We start from the raw sequence: 26,607 nt of genomic DNA on the forward strand, positions 1-26,607 counted from the left end.
CTTTGAAAAATGTTTAAATGCACTCACCTGAAGATAGGGGAGTTCTGGGGGTAAAGCCGGGACAGAAGATCTGATGAGAATGAGTGTCTACGGGACGATTGTGTTCTGTACTTGGAGTTGGAGCCCAGCTCAGGAGACCCTGAACTTTCTGGCAAAGCCTTTTCCAGCCGCTGTAATTCCCTCTTTGCTTCTAGAAGTCGCTGTTTACGGGCGACTCTTTCCAGCTGGTACTGCAGACGTTTACGGCGAATTCGGCTTTCGGCCCGACACAAAGCGTGATATTTCAGCAGCTCCTCCTCCACTAACTTCCTCCTGGCTCTTATCACCTCACTGGGACCGTTCACTGTCTGAACATCCTGACGGCTAGATGCTTGATTAGTCAGCAGATCAGGGAGCGATACAGCAACAGCGTCAGTTTGAACTCCACACTCTTGTGTGACTTTGTGCTCGCGAGTTGCCAGACGTTGCTTCTTTTGCAAAATCCACTGCTGGACTGTTAGGTGGAGATTTAAGAGATAATTGAGTAGCTTTAAAACCATCTTTTCACCATCTGTAATTTCTATGTTTGTTCTACATTAAAAGATAGCTTAACTTTTTTTTGGTTTGATATTAATATGTAAAATCAGCTTCAACAATCAAGCAAGTATATTACACCATGCTCTGAACGAAACCAGGAATATCACTCACACTCCGTTTGCTGCTGTCGAAGGAGGGCCTGCTCCCTCTCCAGCTCCCTCTCAGCTCCTCTCTGTGCAGTCTGGATCTCCTGTCGCAGACTCTCCACATAGAACTGCTGCTCCTCCACACGATGTCTCACAGCAGGCTCCTCACCGGAGGTAACACAGGCACTGAGGTGATCCTGGAGCTTTGCTTCTTTGACACTACAACAAAGTAAAAATAAATAAATATAAATACTTGCAATATAGAGCTCTTTGTCAACAGTACATTTAGGCAAAAGTAAAAGCTGCTGTTGTCACTTTCCAGCCTCGCTTCTCAGCAGTTACTAAGCAACGTCTGTTCCCGTCCTGTAAACAGCTAACAGGGATTGTTGGGAAGGGTGGGGGTAAACAGAAACACATGCCATATGCACCAGCTTGAGGGGAAACATGAAAGCATGAAGCTCTGCCCTAATTCCTGCAGTAGGTACATGGGTAAATCTCTTGTAGCTAATTAAAAATGTATGCAGTGAATTGGCAGAACAAACTCTCTCTGCACCACACGTGTATATATATATATTGTCTAACAAGCCGGTCATACCTATGGTCAACTGAAGAAGTGCAAAGATCCACGTAGTTGCAGCCAAAGTTTCCTTCACTAGTCTGAAAATAAGTTTAAAAAAAAATCTAAATTAGCAGTATTTTGTATTTCTCCAACAACTAACAGCATATAAACAATAATTATTACCCGTCTGCGTTCACGTAGGACGGCTGCCTCGGCCGGGTGGTTGAAGCGAAACCTGCGTCCTCCACCCAGAGTGATGACCATCCCTGGATAACATATTTATTATATTTAAGACAGCACAAGTACAGACACAGTTTTTACATATAATGATGGATAAAACACTAGAAGTTCTAACTGTTTACAAAACTGCAACTTTAACATGGTAGATTTGTTTAATGAAAAATAAATACTAGCATGTAGTGTAGTGCTTAATTTTACAGACATTTTTATAAAGCATTGATTTTTAATCCAGCTACTAGAAAAAAGTCAATAAACCTACAAAATATTATAATAATGCCTTGAATTGATCTTTATTCTACATATTCCCAATATGTTTCCAATATTCTGTGTGACAGGATCAGAGAACTGTGACTGACCTTGAGCCAGTCTGCAGGGCTCAGTGACCTCCCTGTCATTGATCAGACAGGAGCAGCCTGACAGAGGTCGTAGTGTAACCACACCTCCACGGTTTTCGATCTCACAGCAGACACCACCCGGAACATCTGCACAGAAGACACGCAGAAGGATAAACAGAAGCCCTGTTTACACGGCTGCAGAAAAAGTTTGGGATATTAACAATGAACCAGCTCTTCACAGAACACCTTGGACCAGTGGTTCCCAAACCTTTTCTACTCTGAGTACCACCAGTGGTTAGTCCACCCAGAGTGATGACCATCCCTGGTCTGTACCACCTGAGAAAACACTGATCTCTCTGAGTACCACCATGATGACCAACATTAGAATACAGCAGCATAGACTGTCACTGTTAGCTTCCACCACAGGAGAGATGTTTATAAAGATGTTTATTAATTGTACATGGTATGATTCAGATTTATTCAACTGAAAATGTAAATGTGAAAATATGAATTCTCCCAGCGTACCACTAGAGAGCGCTCAAGTACCACTGGTGGTACGCATACCACAGTTTGAGAACCACTGCCTTAGAATATCAGAAGTGAATTTATTAACTTTTTTTTGTCTGATTTTTTTTTTTTTTTTGTCTTTTTGCCTGGTTAACAACATTACGTTAGTTACTAGTTTTGTGGACAAAACTTGCCTGTCTCTGGATCATCAAACCCATCCTGAGGTTTAATTTGTGTCACTCCCTCCTGCAGAAATGACCAAAACACACTTTAATGTAAAATCATCAAACATTAGTTAACATGACGAACAGATTAATTCAGTGCACTTTAGAGAGCTTCTCTCCTTGTAATCTTTATCTTTGCTGACAGGAAAAAAAACTTAATTGATCTCACTTTGAAGTGTTATCAAACGACATTAAAAGGCGTTCTTTATACAGTGTCAGGACCACATGTGCTCCCAGGTGGCCGCAGCTCTTCACATGCAGGAAACAGTGTAATTGTCAGGCCTGAGGGTTTGCTTGTCATTGTCAGAATCAGGGCAGCTTAAGCTCCCCCGAGCCCCAGCCTCGGAACTAAGAGCCTCTTATCCCACCGAGAAGACGTTCACAGAGAGAGAGTGAGAGACGGAAAGAATGACGGGAGATTGACATGAGAGATGGAGAAGTGGGGGAAAAAAATGAGGTGAAATGATAAGACAGTTGAAACACACCTTCGGTTTTTTTTCTAGCGGAACAGAGAGAGACAGGACGAGGAGAAGGAGGAGAGGCAGAGGGACGAACCTACAGTCGACAAAACAGGAGAGAGGAAATGGAAGGTTTCAGACACGACAGCTGACAAGAACTTGACTTAAAGGGTGTGAAAAGTAGAGCCAAGAAGAAATAACAGCCCGTCATTGTTTGTGTCATATTTCTTTGAGACATTTGTATATTTTAGTGTCTTACCACTATTATTATTGGCACAGAAGGGATGTTTAACGTGTAATTCAAACACCTCATCTTATTAAACAAACAATTTTCAAGGGAGAGTACACAGGAAGACGACTAACACAGAATTCCCAACACTAGATATAATCAAGTAGATATAACAACAGTACAAACGAAGCCGGTTACCGCAGTACTGACTGCCCATTGATTTGTAAAGATGTACTCCACTGACAATGTGGAGAAAAAAATTAAAAATATAGAGACAGTTTTTCTAAGTGATGAGAGAGAAAGCTCCCAAGAAAAGGAGAAAGAGAAAATGCAGGCAGAGGGCAGCATTGTACCAGGACAAAATTAACATAATAGACCTGTAACTGTTAGGGCAGCATTGTACCAGGACAAAATTAACTTAATAGATCTGTAACTGTTCAGATCATATAAAATGATCATAATTCTCAAAAATTGTACTTCTAAAACTTTTACACACTGACAAAATACATCTGTTCAACCGTGTGTCCCATCGTACCGAGAGGTGATAAAAGACGACCCAGGTGCTGAGAACGTCTCTGTCCAGAGTAACCAGGTGAGGCTGCAGTGAGTTGATGAAGAATCCTCCTCTGTCTCTGTTGATGTCCACGCTGTACTGCTCCAGCAGCTCCTTCTTGTCTCTCCAGCTCTCCGACCAGTCTTTGGTCAGCTGCTCCACCTGGGGAGGAGACAAGGAGATGGTGATGAGAAAGTAAACACCTCCTCCTGTTGTTCTTCAACTACTGTCAGAACTGCTATGTACTTTTTTTTCCTATTTAGACTAATTGTAAATAATGTATGGTAAATAAAAAATATATAGAAATACATTTGTGAAGACTGTCAGACTTAAACCATCAGTGTTTTCACCTTCAGCTCATTCTGCAGCACCATGTCAGACAGATTGCCGTCTCTCTCATCACTCAGTGAAGGACTGGGGTTTCTCTGCTGTCAATCAAAAGAAGAGAAAAAGAAAAAAGACCAGTCATCGTCACGCACAGGACCTGTCATAACTTTTGCCCTTCATTCATTAACGATATTACTAAGACACAAGGCAGCACGTCTCTGATCCTTAAACATGACTTCTATAACATTCCACACCTAACGAGCTCCGGTGTGAATCCCTGGGAGAATGAATTACATCATATTACGATAAAAGAAGGTCGATGTTACCAGTTGAAAGCTGAGCAGCATGTTCTTCAGCCTGTCAATCTCTTCTCTCAGCTCCCTGATCAGACGAACGTTGGCGTCCTGCACCAAATTCCAAAGCAGACACAGCGTCTCACAAAAATGTTTTAGAACAGAAATGCAACTTAAAGTTAGAACGCCTGTAAAGAACCACTGACCTCATTAACACGGGGTTTGTTGACAATATTTCTGGCGTGTGCGGCGTACCGCAGGGTACTGAGGGTCTCGTTGTAGCTGCTGGCAGAAGGCGACACGGCTGCGAACAAACCCACAGAAAGAAAATGACCACATGGAACAAATAAGAGAAAAACTTTTATCCTCACTTTTATCTTATATCAGTTTATAACAATATATATCAGAGTCACACATATATCAATCAACAAAAGTCATTCTAAATGTTAGCTAAAATCCACAAAGTTAGCAAAATCTAACTCAAGATCAGTTTAGGATCAGCCAAAAGAAAGTTACAGAATTGTAATTATTCGTTAACTTTACTACCTCGTCAGCAAATCATATAAATTATATATAAATACAGAAGTATTTAAAGTTTGTCCTGGAGCCATGACTGACTATTTAATCTAATTATAACATTTTATTCATCAGCATTGACCAAAATGGTCTGAAAATTCAAATGTGCAGTACTGATTTCTTCAGAATCCCATTCCCTGTCATTTTTCTAACTCTTACTGGCAATCATAATGGTCTTGGAGTTTCCTCCCAGGCTGTCTTTGAGCAGCCAGGTTAGAACGGAGTCTCTGTAGGGGATAAAACAGTGTCTCCTTGCTCCTCCTCCTCCTCCTCCTCCTGCTCCACCACCTCCAGACAGGGAGCTGCTGTGGCTCCCCACCGTGCTGCCATCACCCTCCGAGGCTACGCTGTTGATACTCTGGCAGCTGCTGGACATCTGGGAGTTCTGAGCTGTGGATTTAGGTTCAAAAAGATACTGGATTGTGAGACATGCAGAGTGAAAAGTTAGGGATAAAAAAAAAACTCTAAAAACTGAAGAAAAAAGAAATTACCAAGAGCTGAGATGACGATGCCTAAAGTGACCAGAGACTTGTTGATGTTGGAGCCTTCTGTTAGTCTGTCTCTGCAGTAGTGAGGATCGGCTCTTTCACTGGAAAAGAGGAAAAATAACAAATAAATACATCTCATTTGGATTAAGGAGATATAAATGCAGAGGCTGGTTGATAAAATGGATCCTAAGGGCTGCAGTTAAGCTCCACCAGGGGGCAGATTTAGCATTAATGACTATGGCATTAAAGCTATTTAGAAGAAAGAAAATAAAGATGTCTGATATTGTCCCCACAGTGTTTCAAATTTAAAGGAACAAAGATCAAGAACTGTGGATTTAATCACAAAAGAATAAAAAAGTTAAAATTATCAGACAGTCTTTGACTTTAACTCCTTAGCCCTAAACCAAACCCAATAAACAAACTGGACATTTTTAGCTAAGAAAAAGAAGAAAATTCTACCTCCCAGCCAAGTCCACCAAGTTGATCCTGCTGACAGTTTCTGAGGGAAGGTTATTTTCCAAGATAGCCTGTGGCAAAAACAACAATAAGCACTAGAAATGCTGCGGTAATATAACAAGAACTTCACATAAGGACAGATTTATTAACAGCAACTGTTGACTGGATGGCGACCTGTGTGTACTGGATGGTGAAGATGGCATGAGATCTGCTGCTAGCGTCATGGTTGTGTGTTGCAGCAGTGATGCGGTTAGCGATGCCTTCCTCCAAAAGCTCCATGGCCTGTTTACAGTCCGAGACCACGTGTTGAGACAGGTCTGCAAAGAAAGAAGAAAAAATTAAGTCGCCTGAGTAAAGTTGAAATTTAAGGAAATGATGCTAAGCTGATATCGGACGGAGTTTCTTCCTACTTTAACATGTGGTTCCTTCATACGCTGTATCTTCATTAAACCAGTAGCAACAAACATTTGGATCACTTCATACCAGGACTGACAGTAATGTTGTTAAATCAAGACACGTGCTAATAAAAACTTTTTTTTTATCATGTGCTCCTTGTGTCTGGAGTGCAACGCTCCCCCTGGAGCCACCAGGAAATGACTTCACTTCCTCAGGTGGTCAGGGATTTCTCTTGATACAGACAATGAGTGGATGTTAGGCCATTGACGCAAACAGGCCGGCACCAGAAAAGGAATAAAAGTAAATAAAAAAATCCATGACTAGTGTGGTGAAAAAGATAGACACAGGAAACGAGAAGCTAAAAGGAGCATGAGTCAGAGCCAATGTGGCCAATTTGGGAGAAGATGAAGATATAAAGCATCCACTACTGACCACAAACCACCGCCAGTTAAAAACTACAAACACAAGAGTTTTCCTCAAAATGCTGCTTATCCAAGAATGTAATTCCAAAAATCTATGTCTATTTCCATGAAGAGACTTCCATTCACTACTTCCAGTCGAACTCTTTATAATTCACTCACACACAATGTTCACTCAACAAAGGTCATTTCCTCCAAAAACTAAAACCAGCTAATTATCTGATGATTAAATATGAATATGCACAGAGTACATTACAGAGTACGTCTGAGGCATCAGGGTATCTGCTGCTGCTGCTGCTTGTTGATTTATGCATGATTTGTTATTTTTATTTAAATCTCTGTGAAAATATTCTGCAAGGTTAACGAGAGGTGGCAGCCTTTACACCTGAAGTTTAATATTTAATCAGTGAGAAACAAGAAGAAGAAAAAAAGAAGGAAGAAATTCATCCAGTTCCATTCTGGTGGAAGTTCTTTTTCAAACATTTACATTTATGCATTTAGCAGACGCTTTTATCCAAAGCGACATACAGGAGGATTAACAATCAAGCATGTGTCTCCTCTGGGAATGGAACCCAAGACTCTCTACTCTCTGATTCCGAGGCAGAAGTGCTAACTGCTACACTATGGAAATATGTCAACCTTCACAATATTTCTGATATATTTTGATTTTCAGTGTACATATTCACTTACTGACCACTTTATTAGGGACATCTTTTGGCATTTGGAGTGACCTTTTGGTATTAGGACCTATTTAATTTTTTAAATATTACATTTTTGTGTCAATGGATTAACTGGACCAATGTAAATAGAATGTTGCATTAAGGTAGAATATCCATGACTAATTCATATAAACCCATTTCTTTGTGCTGTGTGCTGATCCTGACCCTCCCCGGCCCTTTGCTTATGACATCATCTCAGTTGCGTTACAGCGAGCCACCAGGTGGTTCTGCAGTCTCTGAACTCCTGACCAATTCCAAATATTTAAATGCATCGAGCTGCTGTGACACGATTGGTTAACTAGATACTTAGTTTATGAACCAGCACCTTTTGAAGAGGTCCCGTAGGTTCTACTATATTATCAAACGGCAAACACTCACCTTGAACATACGGCCCTTTCTCCGGGTGTTCTCTGACTCTCAGTGAGGCTTTCTTCTGATCTCCTCTTCTCAGCAAGTCTCTCACACGCTCGTTATAGATCTCCAGAAAACTGGAAATGGGATAAATCAGAAAACATACTGCTGCCTACGTACAAGACTGAATTATAGATAATAAAACACACTCGGAAGCTGAGGTTATTTGGTGTCAGCTCCATCTCTGAGAACTCATTTTCCACCACGTTTTCCTCCAAATAAACAATGTTTCTTTAATTGGCAATTTAATTAAACAGTATCATGGAAATTTCCTGCGGTAATTAAGTGCAATAAACACCATCACTACTGCATGTGTGCATTTTGCAGAACATCATTTCTCGCCAAAAACTGTCAAAAAATGATTCTTGACATTTTAGTGCCACATCAGTAAAAGAAGAAAATAACACAAACAGAGCGACAGAATGATGGAGTACCTGATCTCCACTCGGCTGGAATTTTGCCCGTCAGGAAAAGTGTCTTCAGACCTGAAGAGACCCTGTGTGGAGAAGCAAAAATACAATTTACTTCACACAGCGCTGGTTTGTTTATGTTACCACCAGAAAAAATGATGCCCTGCTCTGTTACCTGACAGATCCGAGGTGTCAAACCACTGGAGTCCTGATGAGAAAAAGAAGAGAGTAAGTTATGGTTGTTGACTCTGGACATATTTATTTGTCTTTGAGTATAAATATTTAATGTGATTTTTTTAAAATATGGATAAGTCCCTAAATGTCTCTTGGGGTCTAGTTGAATAACAGTGACGCCGACTCCACCCACTCCAGCCCTTATCCTCACCGGTGTCCCCATCATGGTGTACGTCTTCCCGGATCCTGTTTGGCCGTAGGCAAAGAGACACACGTTGTAGCCCTGAGAAGCTCCAGACAGCACCAACACACCCAGGTCCTGGAACACCTGAGGAGATAAAACACACAAAACACACCCTCAATACAACATCCGTGAAGACAGACGAAGACAGATCAAATCAGACTCGCCCAAGGACAAGTCAGAGAATCAGCCTTGATCTGTTTTCATACGGCACTGGAAAAAAAAGAAATCATTTAAGGCCTAGAGGTAAAATCAAACAGTACAAAAAGCCAAATAAGCAAAAGTTGACTTTTGGTCTCTATGTAGCAACGTTTTCAGTAATGTAAAAATGAAGTGTACCCAATGACCAAATCAAACCTTAATTACAAGAAGAAGCATAATATTAAGTTTTCGAGACTGGATAAAAGAAAAAATCCACGACTGAGACAAGGATAAAACACAGCAGGTCCGAGACGCTGGGATGACAATAAGTGGATATTCCTATAATCAGTACTAATTCCCACAGTAATCTCAAGTATCAAGTATAGTAATAGTATGGTAGTATAGCAGTGTGTATTTTTTCTTTATCTCTGTTAGAGATCGATGTTTACAGAGTGACTCCGTGCCCTTGATCTTCATCTCATTGTGTTTTTAGCCCACAGCAGATTTACATCAAGTTTCATGATAACAAAGCAGGCGCTGGGCCAGTGGCAGGGAAAATGAGGCAGCTTCCTGTCTGAGGTGTTTGGCTAAGGTCGGCAAATTCACTGAATAGGCAGGTTTCTGCAGTGTGTGTATGTGAGAAAAACAAACGAGAGGGTATGAAGACTCCGGTCAGGTCCAACTGGGACATGAAAATAAACAGTGCCTTAAAGACATGCCGGTAACACAGGGGATCAGGGTGAGTCCCACACAAACACGATCAACTAAGTTCTAATGTTTCAGAACTTTGTGTATATCCAAATGTGAAACCAGACTCGGAAAACCACGTCTTCTGCTCTCACACTATTTTTCTGAAAGCAGGTGTCACAATTTGGTTAAACATCCACTTTTGGACAGAAAGGAGTTACTGTTCTGAGTAGAACAAAAACTAGATTTACAGTTGTGAGTATTGTTGTAAGATTTCTCTTTAATATCAATATAACAACATGGCACCATTTTTGCAAATCTATAGTTCCAAAGCTAAATTGTTTAATTGTTATTTCTTAATGTGCTCAAAATATTCTTACCAGTGCAGTGCAACATAGAGACATAGACTCATTCATTTGTGTACATTTCCCTCAATAGCAGTAGAAAAGGAAGTAATAATGATCATACATTATAAAAGGTAGGGCTAGTAAAGAGCAGCAATCTGCTCTAATCCAATCTAATCTAATCTAATACAATTTGATCTGATATAATTTTATTTAATCTAATCATATTGTGCTTTTACTTAACATCTGGCCAATAATTTCATGATTCTAATTTATTTTTTATAAACAAAAAAAAAGCTTGCAATGAAGAAACCATTTGAAAAGGCATTATCAACAAGCTGTGGTTTGGAGAAGCTGCAAGCAGACATAGATATAGCATAAAGTTCATATTGAACTGTAGAACACATGGACATCACACTAGTAAAGTGGATGGACGTGGCAATAGGTGTTACATTATTATTCTGTAGGTTAAGCAAAGTCCTAGTAAAGTGGATGGACGTGGCAACAGTGGAGGCAGTGGCAGCAGGTGTTACATTATTATTCTGTCGGTTAAGCAAAGTTTTCTCAACTGTTATCAATCATCTCTATATTTTCAGGAGCAGAACTCATTGAGAACCAGTTCCCTGAGATTGGAGTTCTCACCAGCAACCCAAGACCTTTGTCCAAACACAACACAAGCCCTGGGGTTGGGAGGTAGAAACCTGATCCAGAGCCGACGTGAGACACAGCACATTCCACACAGAACCATAACTGTTGAGTCAAATTTGAGGTTTTACTAAGAGAAAATAAGACGACCTAAATAAAATACTGCCTTTGGGTAAAATAAGATTTTGAATAAATATTTAAAGGTTAAATAATAGTAAAAACTAAATGCAGCTATGGTGTGATGTTAAGCTAAAAAGTCACAGTCATTGACTGTAATCCAGTTTAGCTCTTCAGGTAGATGGGTCCATCCCATTCAAGTGGAGAAGCTGCACATAGTAATAACTTGACAGTAACACATCCTGGGATCATCAGGGGAGGGCCCTCCCTCCTGCCTCCCCCTCCCTCCAGTCTGGACCACAGATCAAACACAGAAATACTTTAAACCCATCTGTAATGTGAGAGAGTGTGTAATTATTGACCGATATCAGGAGAACCGGGACCTGGAGCTCAGCCTGTGTGTACTCTACATTTACCAGGCTGTGGGAAGAAGTTTAGTTTGGATGTAGATAAAGGTTGTCAGAAGGCTTCGGGCTGTGTGAAAACCAGAAAGGATTCACTGGTCATCTGGACGATCTTAGAACCGTGCAGGAATCTGTGTGTGTGTGTGTGTTAACAGCTTCTTGTTTTGTTTAGAAAACTAATAGTGTTATACACTGATAAAGCAGAGCAACATTTTCACCGCAAATCTCTCACGCCACGCCCCCTCACCACAAAGAACTCTCAAAATTATTACACCAATTAGAACATCCAATAAAAAAAAGGTAAAATGTTAAAAACAGCAAGAACATAGTCTTTAAGTTTAGACAGACCTTAGCCTAAAAATGTGAACAATTTATTTAGAATTTAGCCAAAAACACCATTCAAAGAAAATGCAAGGGTAACTACAGTAATATAAAGAATAAAAATCTACACTTAAACACAAGGTAATAACAGTGACTCATAAAATAGGTAAAAGCTTAAAATTAAAAAAAAAAAAAAAAAAAGCTAAATTAGCCTTTGGTAAAAAGGCAAAAAAGCCGAGTCGTACATAAAATGATCATAATAACAGTTAAAACAGACGACTAAAGAATAATTTGCAATATTTGAATTTAATGATACGTTTAACAAACTGCCCATAACACAGACAACATTACACTTGACGATACTAAAAATAAAAGATATCCCTGATTAGGAAACTTTAAAGTATATTTTTCTGTCTGTTGTGTTCTTTTCTACTTTGTTATTTCACAGCCAGACAAACGCCGACAGTCAGTCATCATAAAACTAACAACTATTTTGCAGACGTTTTACTGTTTAACTCATATAACAAGGGGAAGAGCACGCAGCTATATTTCCAGTTTCTCATTTGCAGTAAGTGGCTGATTTATGCCTTTTATCCTTAGAATAAAAGAACACTTTTGTTGTTTGCCAACAGTTTATGGACTATTTCTCTTCACAGAATAATGAATAAAGAACACAGTGAGCAGCTGCAGGCCTGAGTCCAACACACACCATTTTTCATTTTAAACCACTTCTCTGTAGCCAAGCCAACCGTGTGGAGACAACATCCACGTGCAACTAGTAAAAGTGCTGCCCCACCGGCTGTCTTACTCTATGACCCTATAAATCACCCATAATGCACTGTGGAACAAACTGATTAACTCATCATCATTCATACACACAGGATATCTGTGAAATAAAGGCTTTTATCACAGGTATTTAATCAATATAAAGGTTTAGAGCAGAGAAGAATCAATGCAGAAAATTTGGAGGATTCTTGAAGAGAAGGTATTTTAATTTATGCCAAGACATAAATTAGGACTAAATAATACTCCATTGACCCTAGTAGACCTAACATGAATCAATGCTGTGGAGTCCAGACCACCAAGTCTTGCCCCTGCTTTATAGGAGGTTCAGACATTAGGAGGAGAAGCAGCAACGCCCCTGTCTTGTCCTCCTCCAGACACAGACATCGTCTCCTCCCTCGAACACAGAGAATCAACAAAGCTCTTGTTAAAAGCCGACCCCCTTAAATTCATTTACACAGGCCTGTGACAGAACTGGGGGGTCTCGCCACAAAAAGCTTGAACTTCACCTGAGCTATTCTTTGAACGACAATTTCATTGTTTCTTCCTGCACTTTTTTTGTTTTTAAACCTGAAGTGGAAAGCCTTTGGAGAAATCACAAGAGGAAATATAAACTTATTTTATTATCTCATAAAGATAAATCCAACGGTGAGAGTGACTTAAAACGAGGTGTGCAAACGTTTTTTTTTCCCCTTTGAGGGTGGGTAGATTTGACTGATAACTGTATAAACATATGAACAGATAGAAGTTCAACAGTCACAAAGCTAGAAACAGTTTAAAAAAAAACTTGAAACCAAATAACCAATAATGTTCAAAGGTTAGAGAATACAGAAAACCAAGAGAGTGTGACCAAGCTACAAACAAAGGGAGGCAATCTATAGTTATACTATAATTGCTAAGTCGTGGAAAATTTTAGTTATAATTAGAAATCTATAGTTATACTATAATTGCTAAGTCTTGGAAAATTTTAGTTATAATTAGGAAAAAGTGAAAGTGGGCCAAAAACAGCTAAGGAGCAGCCAAAATATAAATAATGGAAAAATTAGTCACAGCCACAAGGCTAACTGCGTTAACGAATATAAAATGCTGCCATACACAGACACAACAAAAGGTAATTATTTTTTAACGGGATCTTCTGCCACAAACCTCGCAATTTTAGAGTTGAAGGTCACATTACCATTCCCCAAGTGCCACAATTGGCCTCAGGGCCAGACTTTGGACATATCTGGTCTGGACAGGTAAAATAAAACTCCCCAGTCTGTCGTCACTGCCAAATTAAATCGGCAGAGCCTATTTTGTGTGGACAGAATGGCCTTTATTTTACAGTTTGCAGCACAGAGCAGAGCTGGGAGATATTTTGATGGTCATAAAAAGGTGAGGAGAAGAAATGAGGCAGGACGTAAACTGCCTGGAGATAAAGTCACAGAGGGTGAGAGAGTATGCAGGCCAGTCCGTCAACTTCAGATACACGGGAGACAGACTAAACAGGTCCATTAGCAGGAAGTCCACCCTCATCAGCGAGGCCTAAAATGTGGGTAACGTGGCCAAGAGGAAGCTGCATCCACGAATACAAAAGCATTGCAGTTGACTTCCTTCTCTGAGGAAAAAATAAGAACACGCAACCTAACAATGAAAGAGGAAAAACAGACCAGAGTTTTCATCCTCGTCCAGGAAGAATCACCGACTCCAAACACAGAGTAAGGAAGGAAGGAGAATGAAAGAAGGTTTGGGCAAGAGGCGTGTAAAGTGTAAAAGGCTTTCTGCACACTGTAGCCTTGATGACCCGAAATATCCTTCCGTACAAAGGATCTATGGATGTAGCCTTGATGACCCGAAATATCCCTCCGTACAAAGGATCTATGGAACTTCTGGAAAACCACCATCAGAAAGGATAGTCTTCAAACTGCTGCATATGTCGTATGTATCTTTGTAAGAAGACATGAACAAATAACTTACCTCAACCCTGAACTCGAGTCAAGTACATTTATTTGTAAAACAATACATTTTTTAAAAGAAATCACATCTTGCCTCAATGTAGCAGACACAAGGCTTTTTATTATTTTTATAGTAAACCAGAAGATCACACACTGAGCAAGCACTTCAGCTATAATAGAAAACAATGATATTTTGATCACATAAGCTGGTAGAAATCTCCAGCAGATCCAGACTCAGAGTGGGCTGCCACAGCCGCCTGCCTCGGCAAAGACGAAGTAAAAGACAAGATAAAAATGAGACAACATGAATATCGATGTGCACCAATACTGACCAAGTAATATAATATGTCATGAATAACAAATCAGGAAAGGCATGTGACCACCAGGTGGTGCTTAGTTGGTAACTATCAGGACTTGTACAAGGTGGTGATGCAGAGTTTGGGTTTTTTGTTGGGTTTTTTTGAGTGTTCCTAAAACATTTTTTAAAATAATTTTTATTATTTGGGTAAAACAGAATTGGATTGTGGGCTTTTGAAAGAGGTTTAAATATAAAAGTTCTGAAAAGATTTAAATGCAGCTCCTATAGTAACTGCCCAGACAGCCTGTTGGTGACTGTTGGGCTCTAATAAAGTCAGATGTTGCACCAAATTAGAATGTGCACGGTTTTAAGCTCCCGCTGTCATATGATGACAACGTGGCATCCTAAGTGACGACACACAGTGACTTTCTGTTGAAGCAAACTCTGGCAGCAAATCAAATATTTAGAGTCACATGTGACACCAACTAACATGGACCAGACTTCGGTGGAAATGAGGTCTTGAGAATAAAAAAACAGTTTGATGCCAGAGATGTGGGCCTTGATAAATCCTGTGTAGCATGTCTGTTTTGAAATTAAGAAAAAAAAAAGAAGTGAAAAAGTGACGCTGTAACGTCTCTGTGAGAGCTGAAGTCCTTTAATCACCAGCTCTGGAAAATACCAGCAGCTGCTCTGGTTTTATGTGGTCTTTTCTACACTAAACCAGAAGTATCTGTGTAGTAAATGTGTGTGAGTGTGTATACATGTTGCCATAGGAGACGGGGGAAAAAAGCCAACCGAGCAAAATAAAGTCCGTTGGCCACTTTTTAAAACGTCTGTGTTTGACGCAACCGAGAGGATTGGGATTCATTCTCCCAGTGCGGCTGCGCACAATGGGAGGGTGTCCCTGAGCGCAGTGTAAACACAGGAGAGAGCAAGTGATTAAAATAAAGGAGAGAAGAAGATACAACAGTGAGTAGCGAGTTGAAGTGCCATCTTTTCACATATCAGATCACATTTAGTCTTATCTCGGCTGTATTAGACCGCACAGCTGCTGCAGATGTGAGGGTCACTGGGTTCTCTTCCCACGCTTTCTGACAACATTACACAAACACAACAGCTGCTGGGCTCACCCGCAGAAAAGTAAATGCTTTTGTGTAGAAAAACATCACTAGAGATTCCAGTCCGGAATTTTAGGGAGAATTTAAAACAAAAATGCAGGACCATAAGGGACAACAGTGAAGACATGTCCACAAGGTGGACACAGGGAGACAGTAACAAATGCTACCAAGAAGATAGAGAGGAAACTGTGTGGCCCCAGTTCAACAACGCCCTCATTTGTCACACTTGGACAGAAATTGTAGGTCAAATTAGCATTGGAGGGTACAGAGGCAGCAGGGCGGGGGAGTGGAGGACGAGGGGGGAGGAGCAAACAGACAGGCAGCTCTTCATTAATCAGGGAGTGAAGCACAGCGAGAACAAAAGGAGTACAAGACGCACAAGGCAACTATTAACAAAGTTAAGGAGAACATCACTGTGAAGAACCAGTCCAGTTTACAGTCGTTCACCGGGGCAAAGGTTGGAGTTAACCCATCAAATAAAACCATATCTGGAGATGGACTGTGAGGCTGCTCCTCCTCCTCCTCCTCATTAAAGAGGCCAAAGCACAACACTGTGGAACGCAGCACCACATCACACTCTTTATGATAGACTGGAAAACACATATGCAGCCTCCAGATTGATGGGAACCTTGTGTGGCAGTGGAGCCTCCAGACTGATGGGAACCTTGTGTTACATCCATACGACAGTGAGGCAGTACAGGCCTCTACAGTGTGAAGATGGAGCATATGTTTTAAATAACAACATCCTGTCTGCTACGTCACTTATAGCTCCAAAAGTGCATTTTACAACAATTCAGTGGATGAGTGGGGTTTAAAATTATTAATCACGATCACTGAATTTGAATTTAATTTACAGTAAGCGCAATGAATGACATTTTATATCAAATAGCAATATATGACAGTTAGCAATTTAGCAATATTTTCAATTTGAATTAATTTTAGTTGACTGAATCAGGAAAGTCCCAAGACCGTCACAGCTAATGTTAGCACTAATGTGTTTGCCAGCAGCAGGTTGACTGAATCAGGAAAGTCCCAAGACTGTCATAGCTAACGTTAGCACTAATGTGTTTGCACATGTGTTTGTAATGTGTTTTACACTGAGGTAATAACAAAAGTTGGGAATTTAAAATCATAAAAAAAGACTTTCAGCACTGCTATAAGCACAGTAATGTGGTCTCATCTTTTATCACTTTTAACAAACTTTCTTGTGATGTCACTTAACGCATGCTGTGCATCTTTTTTTTTTTTTTGCAGCTGGTAAATAAACTTTTGCTGCATTACTGCCACCTAAAGGGCTGGAGTGTGTATATCAGCTTTACCAGCATGCCAAAAATTAGGAACCCCACAAATTATTAAAAAAACAAATGCAGGTATTTGTCATGTTGTCTGTAACATCAATGAGAGTGCAGGTTGAATTCACAAGGTCTCTAATATTTGTGTGTCTGGTTAACACTACTGCAGCTCTGAGACTGATATTTATGTTAAGCAGAAAGTGTCCAGCTGTGAGCCTAGCCATGACCAACTGGTATTTTTGTGTTATCTAGAGTCATGTCCTGTCCCTGTGTCCATGTAGTCCACATCTAATATTCTTTGTTGACAGCATGAGCTTCACCACCAGACATTAATTCAAACCAGGCTGAACTGGTCTCCAGTTTCGGTCATGTGTGAATGTAAAGCTCACGTGTGCATGTGTGTGTGTGTGCGTGTGCATGTGCGTATTCGCATGTGTGTGCGTAGATTCCTCACATACACAGAGAAGCTATTCTTCCCCCCGTCTGCAGCTCCACTGACACACAGACCTAGAAAACACTGGGAGCAGAATCCAAACAGTGCTCTGTACTGACAGAGACACAGGAAGACGTAGAAGGAGGAGAAAGAAGAGGAGGAGGACGAGAGGAGGAGAAAGAGGAGGAGAGGGAAAAACCCCAGCAAGCTGACTCCAGTTGGGCAATAAAAAACATCATTGTGCTCTGAGATAAATCCTCAGCAGTGACGTCTTTAAACTGAAATGTAACTGCCAAAAATGACTTAGTCAGGCAGACGCAGAGCTGCCAGAGCTGGGGGGCTTCAGAGGCAACGACGCCCCTCTGCTCATTTCCCCTGCTGCCCCCAACCCAACTATTTTTCCTCCTCTTGAATTGACATTTCCAGTTTCCTAATCAGTTTAATTTTCCTCACCGTTCCCTTCGTCTCTTCCCAAAAACAACTTCTCTTCTGCTTCCTCACTTTTCACCCCAATTTCTCTTATCAGCAACTGCAACAAACAAGCCTGAGGGAAAGGATTATTTATTAGACAAATATGTAGGCACAAAGCAAAATCTCTGTTTGGACAATTGGTCCTGGTTCTCTCATGCATGGCCCCCAACAGCTGGTTCACATTAAGGATTATGGTCCCCTTCCAAAACCTTGCCTCTTTTCCTCACCTGGCTGAGTCCGTCTTTGACCCCTTTTTTATCCCCTGATTTAATAACCCAGCCACCCAGCATGAAAGACTCATTTTTATTTTCTGGACAGCCCTCGGCAACAAGACTGTGATCACACACACATCTGTGCCTGGATTTGTAGTTTAATGTCATATTTTTGTTATAACATCGCTGGGCTCTCTCTCCCTATCTCTCTCTCTCTCTTTCAGACTCAGGAGTAAGAGATGAGAATTATCACTGCTGCATGAACTTCAACACTTGACAGTACAGAACACATGAAGGAATGAGACACAGAGGTTGAAAGGGTAGTTTGAAAAATGGAGGATATGATCAGGACAAAAAAAAAAAAAAAAAAACATGCTGCAATTGCACCGTTTCTACACAATACCGCCCCCACAGCCTCCAGCACAATGCATTTTGGTCGACTAGGACAAACTTTTCCATGACAATGCCCCCCAAACAGCATTATCTACTGGCTGGGGACGCTGTTACAAACCCACAGTGCTACAAAATATGTTAAGAAACATCAACTGCTGCTCTGCTCCTTCAGTGCATTTCTTGTGGCTTAGCGTTTAAGGAAGCAGACTTGGGTCTGGAAGGTTTCAGGTTCGAGTCCCCCAGCTCCCAAGTTACCACTGAGGTGCTCTGGGCACGGCACCGTCCCCACACACTGCTGCTTGAGCTGCTCCCTGTTCACTTTGGTGATGGGTTAAAAGCAGAGGTCACATTTCACTTACATTTTCATTTGGCGCTAAGCTAGCTACAAGATAGCTTGAGGAGCAGAGCAGCTTGATAACAGGCGCAAACCACCAAACTCTAAACAGATTATGATGTTGACATGACGTAGCTGTAGCTGTTACACCCGTGTTCAAAAGTGAACACCACAGGGTTCACAGGAGGATTTGATTCCTATTAGAATTAGAATTATTACATCAGCTGTATATTCTCACATTCTACATTTATGTGGTTCCAGAATTTACTTTGACACGCAGTGCCATATCTTTGTACTTCATTACAGTGTGGGTTTAGTGGGTAAACAAGCTAATAACATTTCTTAGATTTCTTTTTTTCTTAATCATATCTATACTCTTACATTCCCAAATATAATGGCACTCACGAAATGAGGCGATGGCTGCAGAAAGCACCTAACAAATCGTCATTGGCGCCCACTGCCAGGCTCTCTGCTGCTCTAAAAGGCCAATTTGTCTGGTGAAATGTTCAGAGTGGTTCTTAAACTGTGGGCCCACCTGCCGGTGAGCAGTATTAATCTGGAGCTGCTGCATTGAAACACAAACAGTGTTGGCCCGGTCTTCTCCTGGTGTCACAGCCTGCTGTCTGATCACATCCACAATAGAAACAAGCCTCCCTGTGCTTAAGTCAAATATTTTCAACCGTGATGCGATTATTAAATGGCTGACACACTCAACTACGTGATACTTGGGTTAAAGGGACAATCCTTTTGATTCATGCCAGAGAAAAAAGGTCAGATTTCAATCCAGCAATTGTGACTTTCGCCAGTGTCCTTCCGCCCACAACGGGGCAACAGAGGAATGTTTTGTGGACACCAGGCTAGTGTGACTGGACACAGTTCTGCTGAGGAGAGAGAAACCAGAGCCAAGGAAGGGAAGAGGAAGATGCCGCAGCGTTCACTGTAGGCCTCGTCTGTCTTAGACACAGACAATGGCATCTCTGGGTGCGGCAGAGGAGGGAACACTGATGACAAAGCCAAAAAACGAGCAGATTAACTTTAGCTTGTTTGCCAAACAATAAGTAATGACAAAGCCTACGTGCCTTAAATAAGGACCTCCTCTGCAAGTTAAGATCTGAGTCAGTGAGTTCCTACAACAGAAACAGAAACAACAGAACCACTTCTGTAAAAAGAAAGTCAGTGAGTTCCTACAACAGAAACAGGAACCACTTCTGTAAAAAGACAGCACTTCTCAGGTTCCAGAAACAGCCTTCAGTCAAAGAACCACAAGGATTATCACAGCACCCAATCACAGCCGCAACATGAAAAAGAAAGCAGGCTCTAACTGTGCCGTATCTCAGTCAAAGAGACTTCTGGGTAACAGATGGACCCGATATTGTATCCCTCGAGTGGCCATCTGTGTGAAAACATTACAACACAACACAACACAGCAAAGCACACAGTCTTTCTTGTAGAACTTTTGTCGACAAGGACTGTGTGTCCTCTGGGCACTTGCTTGGCACAGACGTGGCGTCTGTCCAGTGTCAACATGGGGCCAAAGCTTGGGCCAGCAAACACATCAGGGCTTGAAAAAAAAGTAAGGAACATATTGACCACACACATCAAACTTAAATAGCCCGGTGGTTGGTGTGCATCCTGGAGGGGATGAGATGACCGCAGCATTGAAGAAAAGTAGACAAAGTAGAGCTGATTCAATTGTGTCATAATAAACTATTTACAGTCATTTCTCGTCTCTTCACGTCTTATCTCCGCTGCCAGACACCTGCTAATAATTCTTCAGACACAGCTGAGACATATTTGCACCAAGGGTGGGACTCAAAAATTTAATAATCATAAATCTCCCACTGCCAATGCAACTGTTAGTAGGATTTATCCGAAGACTGTGCTGAAAGTAAAACCAATTTGTATGTAACAGATGTAACAGAAAACAAACAAGTTAAAAAAGTAACTGGGGTCGAAGTGATACAGATTTTCTACTAACTGATACAAAGTATGAGTATTTGTATACCTGCCAATACCAAGTACTGATACATGTACTTCTTCAGGTTGGGTCTTAATAAATATGCAATGAACTGGAAGGCAGTATAGATGGCACAGCGCAATGAACTGGAAGGCAGTATAGATGGTACAGCTGCAGAGCGTGCATGTGTGCGTGCGTGCGTGTGTGTGTGGACACCAGGCAGCAAAATGTTTACAGCCAGTTTTATTTTCTTCTCATTAAACTAAAGGTCATTTGAAGCCAAAACAAAAGAGATATTTCTGTTTCTAGTCTGACACTGTTGACACGTTCATAAAACTAAAAGTCAATTCAAAACTATATTAAAAATAAGGACAACGAAATGCACATTTCTGTAGAGCTAACACAGATAACTGAACAGAAAGTGAGTGGAGCTTTTACATTTATGCAGTTAGCAGTGACTTACAGAAGGATTAATAATCAAGCATGTGGTTCCTCTGGTAACCCAGGACTCTCTGCTCTCTCTGGAACCACACCAGCTGTTAAACTGATTTCAAATGAAAACACTGTCTTCTACTTTCCAGTACAGTGTCTTTTAAACTGAGTAGGCCCGTTTTCAGGGTCCAATAAATATAAAGTCAGTTCCATGAAATGGTGAGGTGTAAACTCCACATCTAACCACGGTGCCGTTTAATGGTACGATTGTGTTCCACTTCTCAGTGATCTGTCTGTGTCACTCTACCTTGGTCAAATACATTTAGGGGAAACTCAGGAAGAAAGAACAACCTAACCAACCCATCAGCCAATTGGAATAATGTGACATTTAAGTGACGTACAACAGCTAGTTGGCGAGTCAGAGTGTCAGGGAGTCATTACCTCCTCCTGCGAGGCATAGTGAGGGTCCGCAGGATCCACTGACCAGTAGCAGTAGTCAAAACAAAACTCCAGAAGCTTCTCCCTGGAGTCCACAGCACCGTCTGCCCGTCCGTCCAGCTTCAGAAACACAAATATGCATAAATGTAAAACACAGACACATTCCGATTTAAATTACACTGATTTGTTTTCATTTAAGTGACTCGCGTTTATCATCACACACTTAGCAAAGTTAGTCATAGTTCATCAGAAATAAACAATAAAGACTTTGTTTTACAGTGGTTTATAAACAGCCAGTGCACAAAGACACTGTACAGTAAGGAACACTTTATGTTTGAATGCATACGTCCATTAAAATTCAATGTTAGGTTAAATAAACCGGGTCGTCTGGCCTTTGTTTATGGACCTGCAGGAGTGTGAAAATGCAAGGCTGCTGTTTCCATTCATTAAAATTGTGTTCACTCCTTGATTCGCCTCAGTGCATTAACACTGAACACCTTTCTGCTTACTGTGAAGCCGTTCTACAAAACAACACAGCAGCGGTTGCACTTGTCCCGGCAGAACCAGGCTACTGTGGAAAAGAGTATTAGTTCTAAATCACTGGATATTCAAACCTAGAACTTGTTCGCCCCTTTTTGAAAAACTTTGTTTAGTCTGTTCCAGAAGCTGTTGGAGAACAATTTCTTCAAGTGCTGTAAATACACTGCGTATTTGAATTATGTCGAACTTGTGAGTTCTGTTCCTGCGGTTGGACATCACTTTTCCTTGGTTTATTTTTTTGTGCGTTTTCTTAGGTTGCCCTGATTCGCCTGTTAACTGTTACTTGGTACTTACTGTACCAATTATACACAGTGTCCACTCATTCGCCTGTTAACTGTTACTTGGTACTTATTGTACCAATTATACACAGATGAAACATCTGAGTGTCCACTCAGATGTTTCATCTTACACTAATGTTCATTTTATAACTTTTCGTCTGAATGGCACGCACTACAAAATGTACAACCAGTCAATAAAAAAAACATCTGGGTAAAGAGCAGGAACTCCTCAAGAAAATGTCCATCAAAATTCTGACTTTTATTGGTAGTAACAACAAAGTAACAATGAAGTATGCTGAACCAAATATACTGCATTCCAGACCCAAATGTTCCTACTAAATGCAGCAGATGGGTTAAAGTCTACTTTTTGGTCCTCGTGACATTACCACATTTTCTTCATTATGCATTTTTTGGCTAGTGCGACTTATACTCCGGAGCAACTTTTATCCGGAAAATACAGTAAAATAAGTTCATTGTGGGTTTTATTCTCTGGACTAAGCTCATTACATTATTTGTTTTCTAACCTGGAAAAGTGATGGCTCAACAGTAATTTTTTGTATTTATGGAGCACCAGGCCGGTCTCTAAGACTGAGAACGCTTACAGGTAACAATAATAATCGAGTTCAGAAAAACAAAAATGACAGAAGCTTAACATCCTTATTAAGTCTTTCTACACTGCATCGTTTATTATCTTGTAACATGCAGAGTATTTTCTGTCTCACTTACTCCAAAACTGTCCCACTTTCTTTAAATAATTATCCCCATGAGCCCCGGGGAGACTGGGAGTCTTAAACTTTTTCCATGGCAGAGAGAAAACCATATGTGGTTTGTCTTTGTCACATCATTTGTCTCCACCCCGCATGAAAAATGTGCCTTAAGACATACCAGTCAGATAAACACAGCACCAGTATGCACTGGTTTATGGTAAAGTTAGAGTTGAACTATTCTGATATGATCTGTAAACCTAAATTTTTAAAAAAAAGTGGAAAAAATGCATGTCTAGTGTGTTTCAAACCAGACTGTCTTCAAGGAGTGGAGCTCAGAAAATAGACAAGCCTACACTGCCATCTGACACCATACAGGTTGGTAACTTGGTGAGCAGATCAGCCTGCAGGGCTTTATTGCTCACATAATAATTACATCCAAATGTGCAAACCCAACCTTTCTAATTTCCGTGACCATAATTACTGTGTTCAGTCGGGTTCAGGAATCATAAAACAACATTAAGTCAAAAATCCACTCGTCTGGCGAAAAGGACTGTTATTATTAATCTCAGTCCCAGTGCCAGGTTCTTAAAACTGCATGGGCACCACAATCTGAAATTGTGTTTGAGTGTGTGAGTGTGTGAGTGTGTTTGTGAGTGAGTGCATGTGTGAATTCCACGTGACCTCTTCAGATCTTATAAACAAAAGTGACATCAAGCAGGAAAAGGCCGAGTCAAAACTGTAAACATCCTGTTTCTGCTCCTAATTCACTCCCAGTCCAGCTACACAGATGCAGGACTATGAGTATTTGAGTATCTTAATCACCGATTTATTAATTTTCAGGACGAACTACTCACCTTCACATTTTGGATTTTCACAAACTTATCCTCCACCTGAACTGCTAACCTCCCTCCATCTGCAGCTTCCCTGTAGACGGGACAAGAGAAACATGTTAGCTCTTCTATTTAAATATATGGGTTAAATAGGACAATGACACAGAGTGAACACACATTAGTCATGATAACAGTGGTGAGACATCAAGGAATGCTCAGCGTCCTCTAAAACGGTGGCCTCCAAATAATGGGCGGCGGTCTGCATCCAGTCCGTGGACTGCCTAAACGTGGACCACAGGGATGAACACTGACAGTGTGTTTTGGTTTGGTCGATCAGCTCCATGCCAATCACTGATAGGCTGTTAGCAAGAACTGCACTTTTATTTGCTTTGTCAATACTTTGCACATGTCCAGTATGTTCATTTTGTGAATTCCTGGGAACCTTGAAGGACCTTGGTTCGATGTTGTTATACTAAACCTTTGGAAAATTCCTTACGGATGTTTCCTCCACGCATAATCTATTGAATTTACATTTTCTGCGGAGGTCCAAACATTTTTTCCACAACTTCACAGATTAAACAACGGTGTCACAACAGATCCAGATACACTCCCCAAAGTCCATTTAAAGTGTGTTTAAATCTCCGTCATTGTAGTTTATGTAGTCCAGAGAGTGTCCAGAAACATTTAGGCCGGTTCCAATTGACTGGGGGACATCACATGACAGTGACAACAATGGACCTTTGTGAGCACGTCAGCCATTAAATTGCCATTTAAAAAGTTGAGTCCCACTGACCAGTTTCAGATTCAAAAGAAAACAGAGTTTTAAACACACTCCCTCCAACCCCAGGAGTTAAAGAGCCCTGATGAAACGACCTGGGCAGGTTCCACCGACTGAGACAGCAGATAACTGAGCAGAACTGGGACCAGTGTGGGTCCTGGGATATGTGTAAGAGAGTAGAACGAGGTCGGCTAAACTGTGTGTGTATGTGTGTGTGAGTGAGTTTCTACAGCTGGACCCAACATATCTGATGCAACACATGCTAAACTGGAGGCAATCAAAACAAGGAGCTGAGAGAATGTTTCAATCTCCTCTAACTCAAATCTCTGTGGTGGCTTTGAGAGCTAAAGGGGAGGCTGTTGTAATCTTCAGCGCCCCCCACCCTCCCGTTACTCCCTCCCCCTCATCGAACCATGGACTTCCTTCTGCCAACCCTTACAATGGTGACCCCACCCAAAACCACCAACATTTACTCTAAAGTTGTAGAAAATAGAGGAGATCAGGGAAGGAGAGTGGTCGGCTTCATTAAAACAAGAAACAGTTTTGTTGATATAAACACAAAAAACGTCATTTTACAACTGGTCTGGTTCCTTCATGAGTTCTTCCAACAACTATCAAATATTGTTCTACTACAACCTACATGAAGGTCGTAAAACACTGGTACAGTGATGCAGGGAATGCGTCCTACTTCTGATGTAGACTTGACCAGATATCAATCCTCAGACTTGAACAGCTTTTATGTGGCCCAATACGCTAACAGGTTTTAGAGGCATTTCTGCAGACATGTTGTCTAGTCTTCAGTGCTAAAGTCCAACTTACCAAAAACAAGACTATGGGGAGTCACAACAGAGTCTGCAAAGTTCAGACTCAAAGTCTGTGTCAAAGAAATGATTTGAGACTAGTCCCTGTGGTTTCAGGTTTGTGTCGTGGATGAAGATTCAGACTCAATTACTGATCTGACCTTTAATGAACAATGGCAGGTTTTAACTATATTTGGGACATTTTCGACTACTCTGAGGTCGTCCCTTTGTTAGAAGTTTAAACTTTAGTAAAACGTACTTCTGGTTATTTAGCTTTCTTTTGTTGTTTTATAATTTTGACATCACAGCTTTGTCTTATTTTCAACTAACTCACGGCAGATTTTAACAAGTTTTAGTATAGAAAATATCCAATCATTTTTATATTTTGATTTGGATTCTCTTAACTTTCGACATAGGTTGAAGATCATCTTTAAGTAACTTAGCTAACTTAACAATTAATCACCACTTTGACTTCTTCAGATGTCTAGGAAACCCATAAAAGTATAGTCAAACAGGTCTAAACCATGTGACTACACAATTCAATAAAGGCATTTGTGAAGCACTAACCATTTATAATGAAGCACATTTATACAAAACATCCTCATATTCTAAAAGTACTACACAAAGAGCAGTTGACCCTGAGGTATTTCTACATCATCTATTATAGGCCTCGTAAAAAAAAACTTCAGACAGCTGAAAAGTCAGGAAATACATCCCTTTACTTATAAATGGAAAGGAAGAGAGAGAAGTGAGAGCGTCAGAGGCAGAGCCAGTATTCACAGAGGTGAACATCATATATAAGATTTTCCTTTGTTATGCAAAACACCTGAAAGGCTGTTGGAAAGAATTATTATCCAGCCCTTTCACGGCCCTGAGTAACTCGTTCCTGTGGTAAGGCAGAGGTCTGAAGATTAAGTGTTTCTGCAAAACTTCCTGCAGGAGTAAAAATGTAATTCAACGGACTACGATGGAGCCTATACACTCCATATCTCCAGACTCTGTAGGCCTTTAAATCAACAGTGTGGTGCTCCAGTGGAGCAGAGCAACTTTACTGCATCTGTGTTTCCTTGCAGCCTCCTTTTACAGCACTGTTAAATAAAGGTACCCCCCCACCCCAAATCCCCACTCACGCCATAAATGGCTTTCATTAAATTGCCTTCAAATAAATAAGAAAATGAGTGGGATTATGTTTTAAATACACAGGATAAAAAACCAAAAAGAAAATTACAAGTCAAACAGGATT

General features: G+C 40.8%; 1 protein-coding gene across 3 annotated transcripts in view; it reads right to left on the reverse strand.

Annotated features, from left to right (window-relative positions):
* Positions 1-26,607, reverse strand: part of stard9 (StAR-related lipid transfer (START) domain containing 9) — a 41,736-nt gene that overhangs the window by 12,636 nt on the left and 2,493 nt on the right. For 2 of the 3 annotated variants that reach the window (XM_008311829.3, XM_017036789.2), the window contains exons 2-21: positions 23,811-23,880; positions 21,435-21,551; positions 8,648-8,764; positions 8,438-8,470; positions 8,287-8,348; positions 7,820-7,929; positions 6,082-6,224; positions 5,911-5,978; positions 5,455-5,552; positions 5,123-5,353; positions 4,594-4,691; positions 4,421-4,498; positions 4,118-4,195; positions 3,750-3,929; positions 2,498-2,549; positions 1,818-1,943; positions 1,405-1,487; positions 1,258-1,319; positions 688-881; positions 28-493 (exon numbers count right to left, since the gene is read on the reverse strand). In XM_008311829.3, coding sequence (XP_008310051.1) covers positions 28-493; positions 688-881; positions 1,258-1,319; positions 1,405-1,487; positions 1,818-1,943; positions 2,498-2,549; positions 3,750-3,929; positions 4,118-4,195; positions 4,421-4,498; positions 4,594-4,691; positions 5,123-5,353; positions 5,455-5,552; positions 5,911-5,978; positions 6,082-6,224; positions 7,820-7,929; positions 8,287-8,348; positions 8,438-8,470; positions 8,648-8,764; positions 21,435-21,551; positions 23,811-23,880 — 2,466 coding nt within the window. The remainder of the gene's footprint in view (positions 1-27; positions 494-687; positions 882-1,257; positions 1,320-1,404; positions 1,488-1,817; positions 1,944-2,497; positions 2,550-3,749; positions 3,930-4,117; positions 4,196-4,420; positions 4,499-4,593; positions 4,692-5,122; positions 5,354-5,454; positions 5,553-5,910; positions 5,979-6,081; positions 6,225-7,819; positions 7,930-8,286; positions 8,349-8,437; positions 8,471-8,647; positions 8,765-21,434; positions 21,552-23,810; positions 23,881-26,607) is intronic. The other variant, XM_025055014.1, reaches the window with a different exon arrangement.

Source organism: Cynoglossus semilaevis, chromosome 1 (assembly GCF_000523025.1).
Source record: "Cynoglossus semilaevis isolate Cse_v1.0 chromosome 1, Cse_v1.0, whole genome shotgun sequence".
Taxonomy (NCBI): Eukaryota; Metazoa; Chordata; class Actinopteri; order Pleuronectiformes; family Cynoglossidae; genus Cynoglossus; species Cynoglossus semilaevis.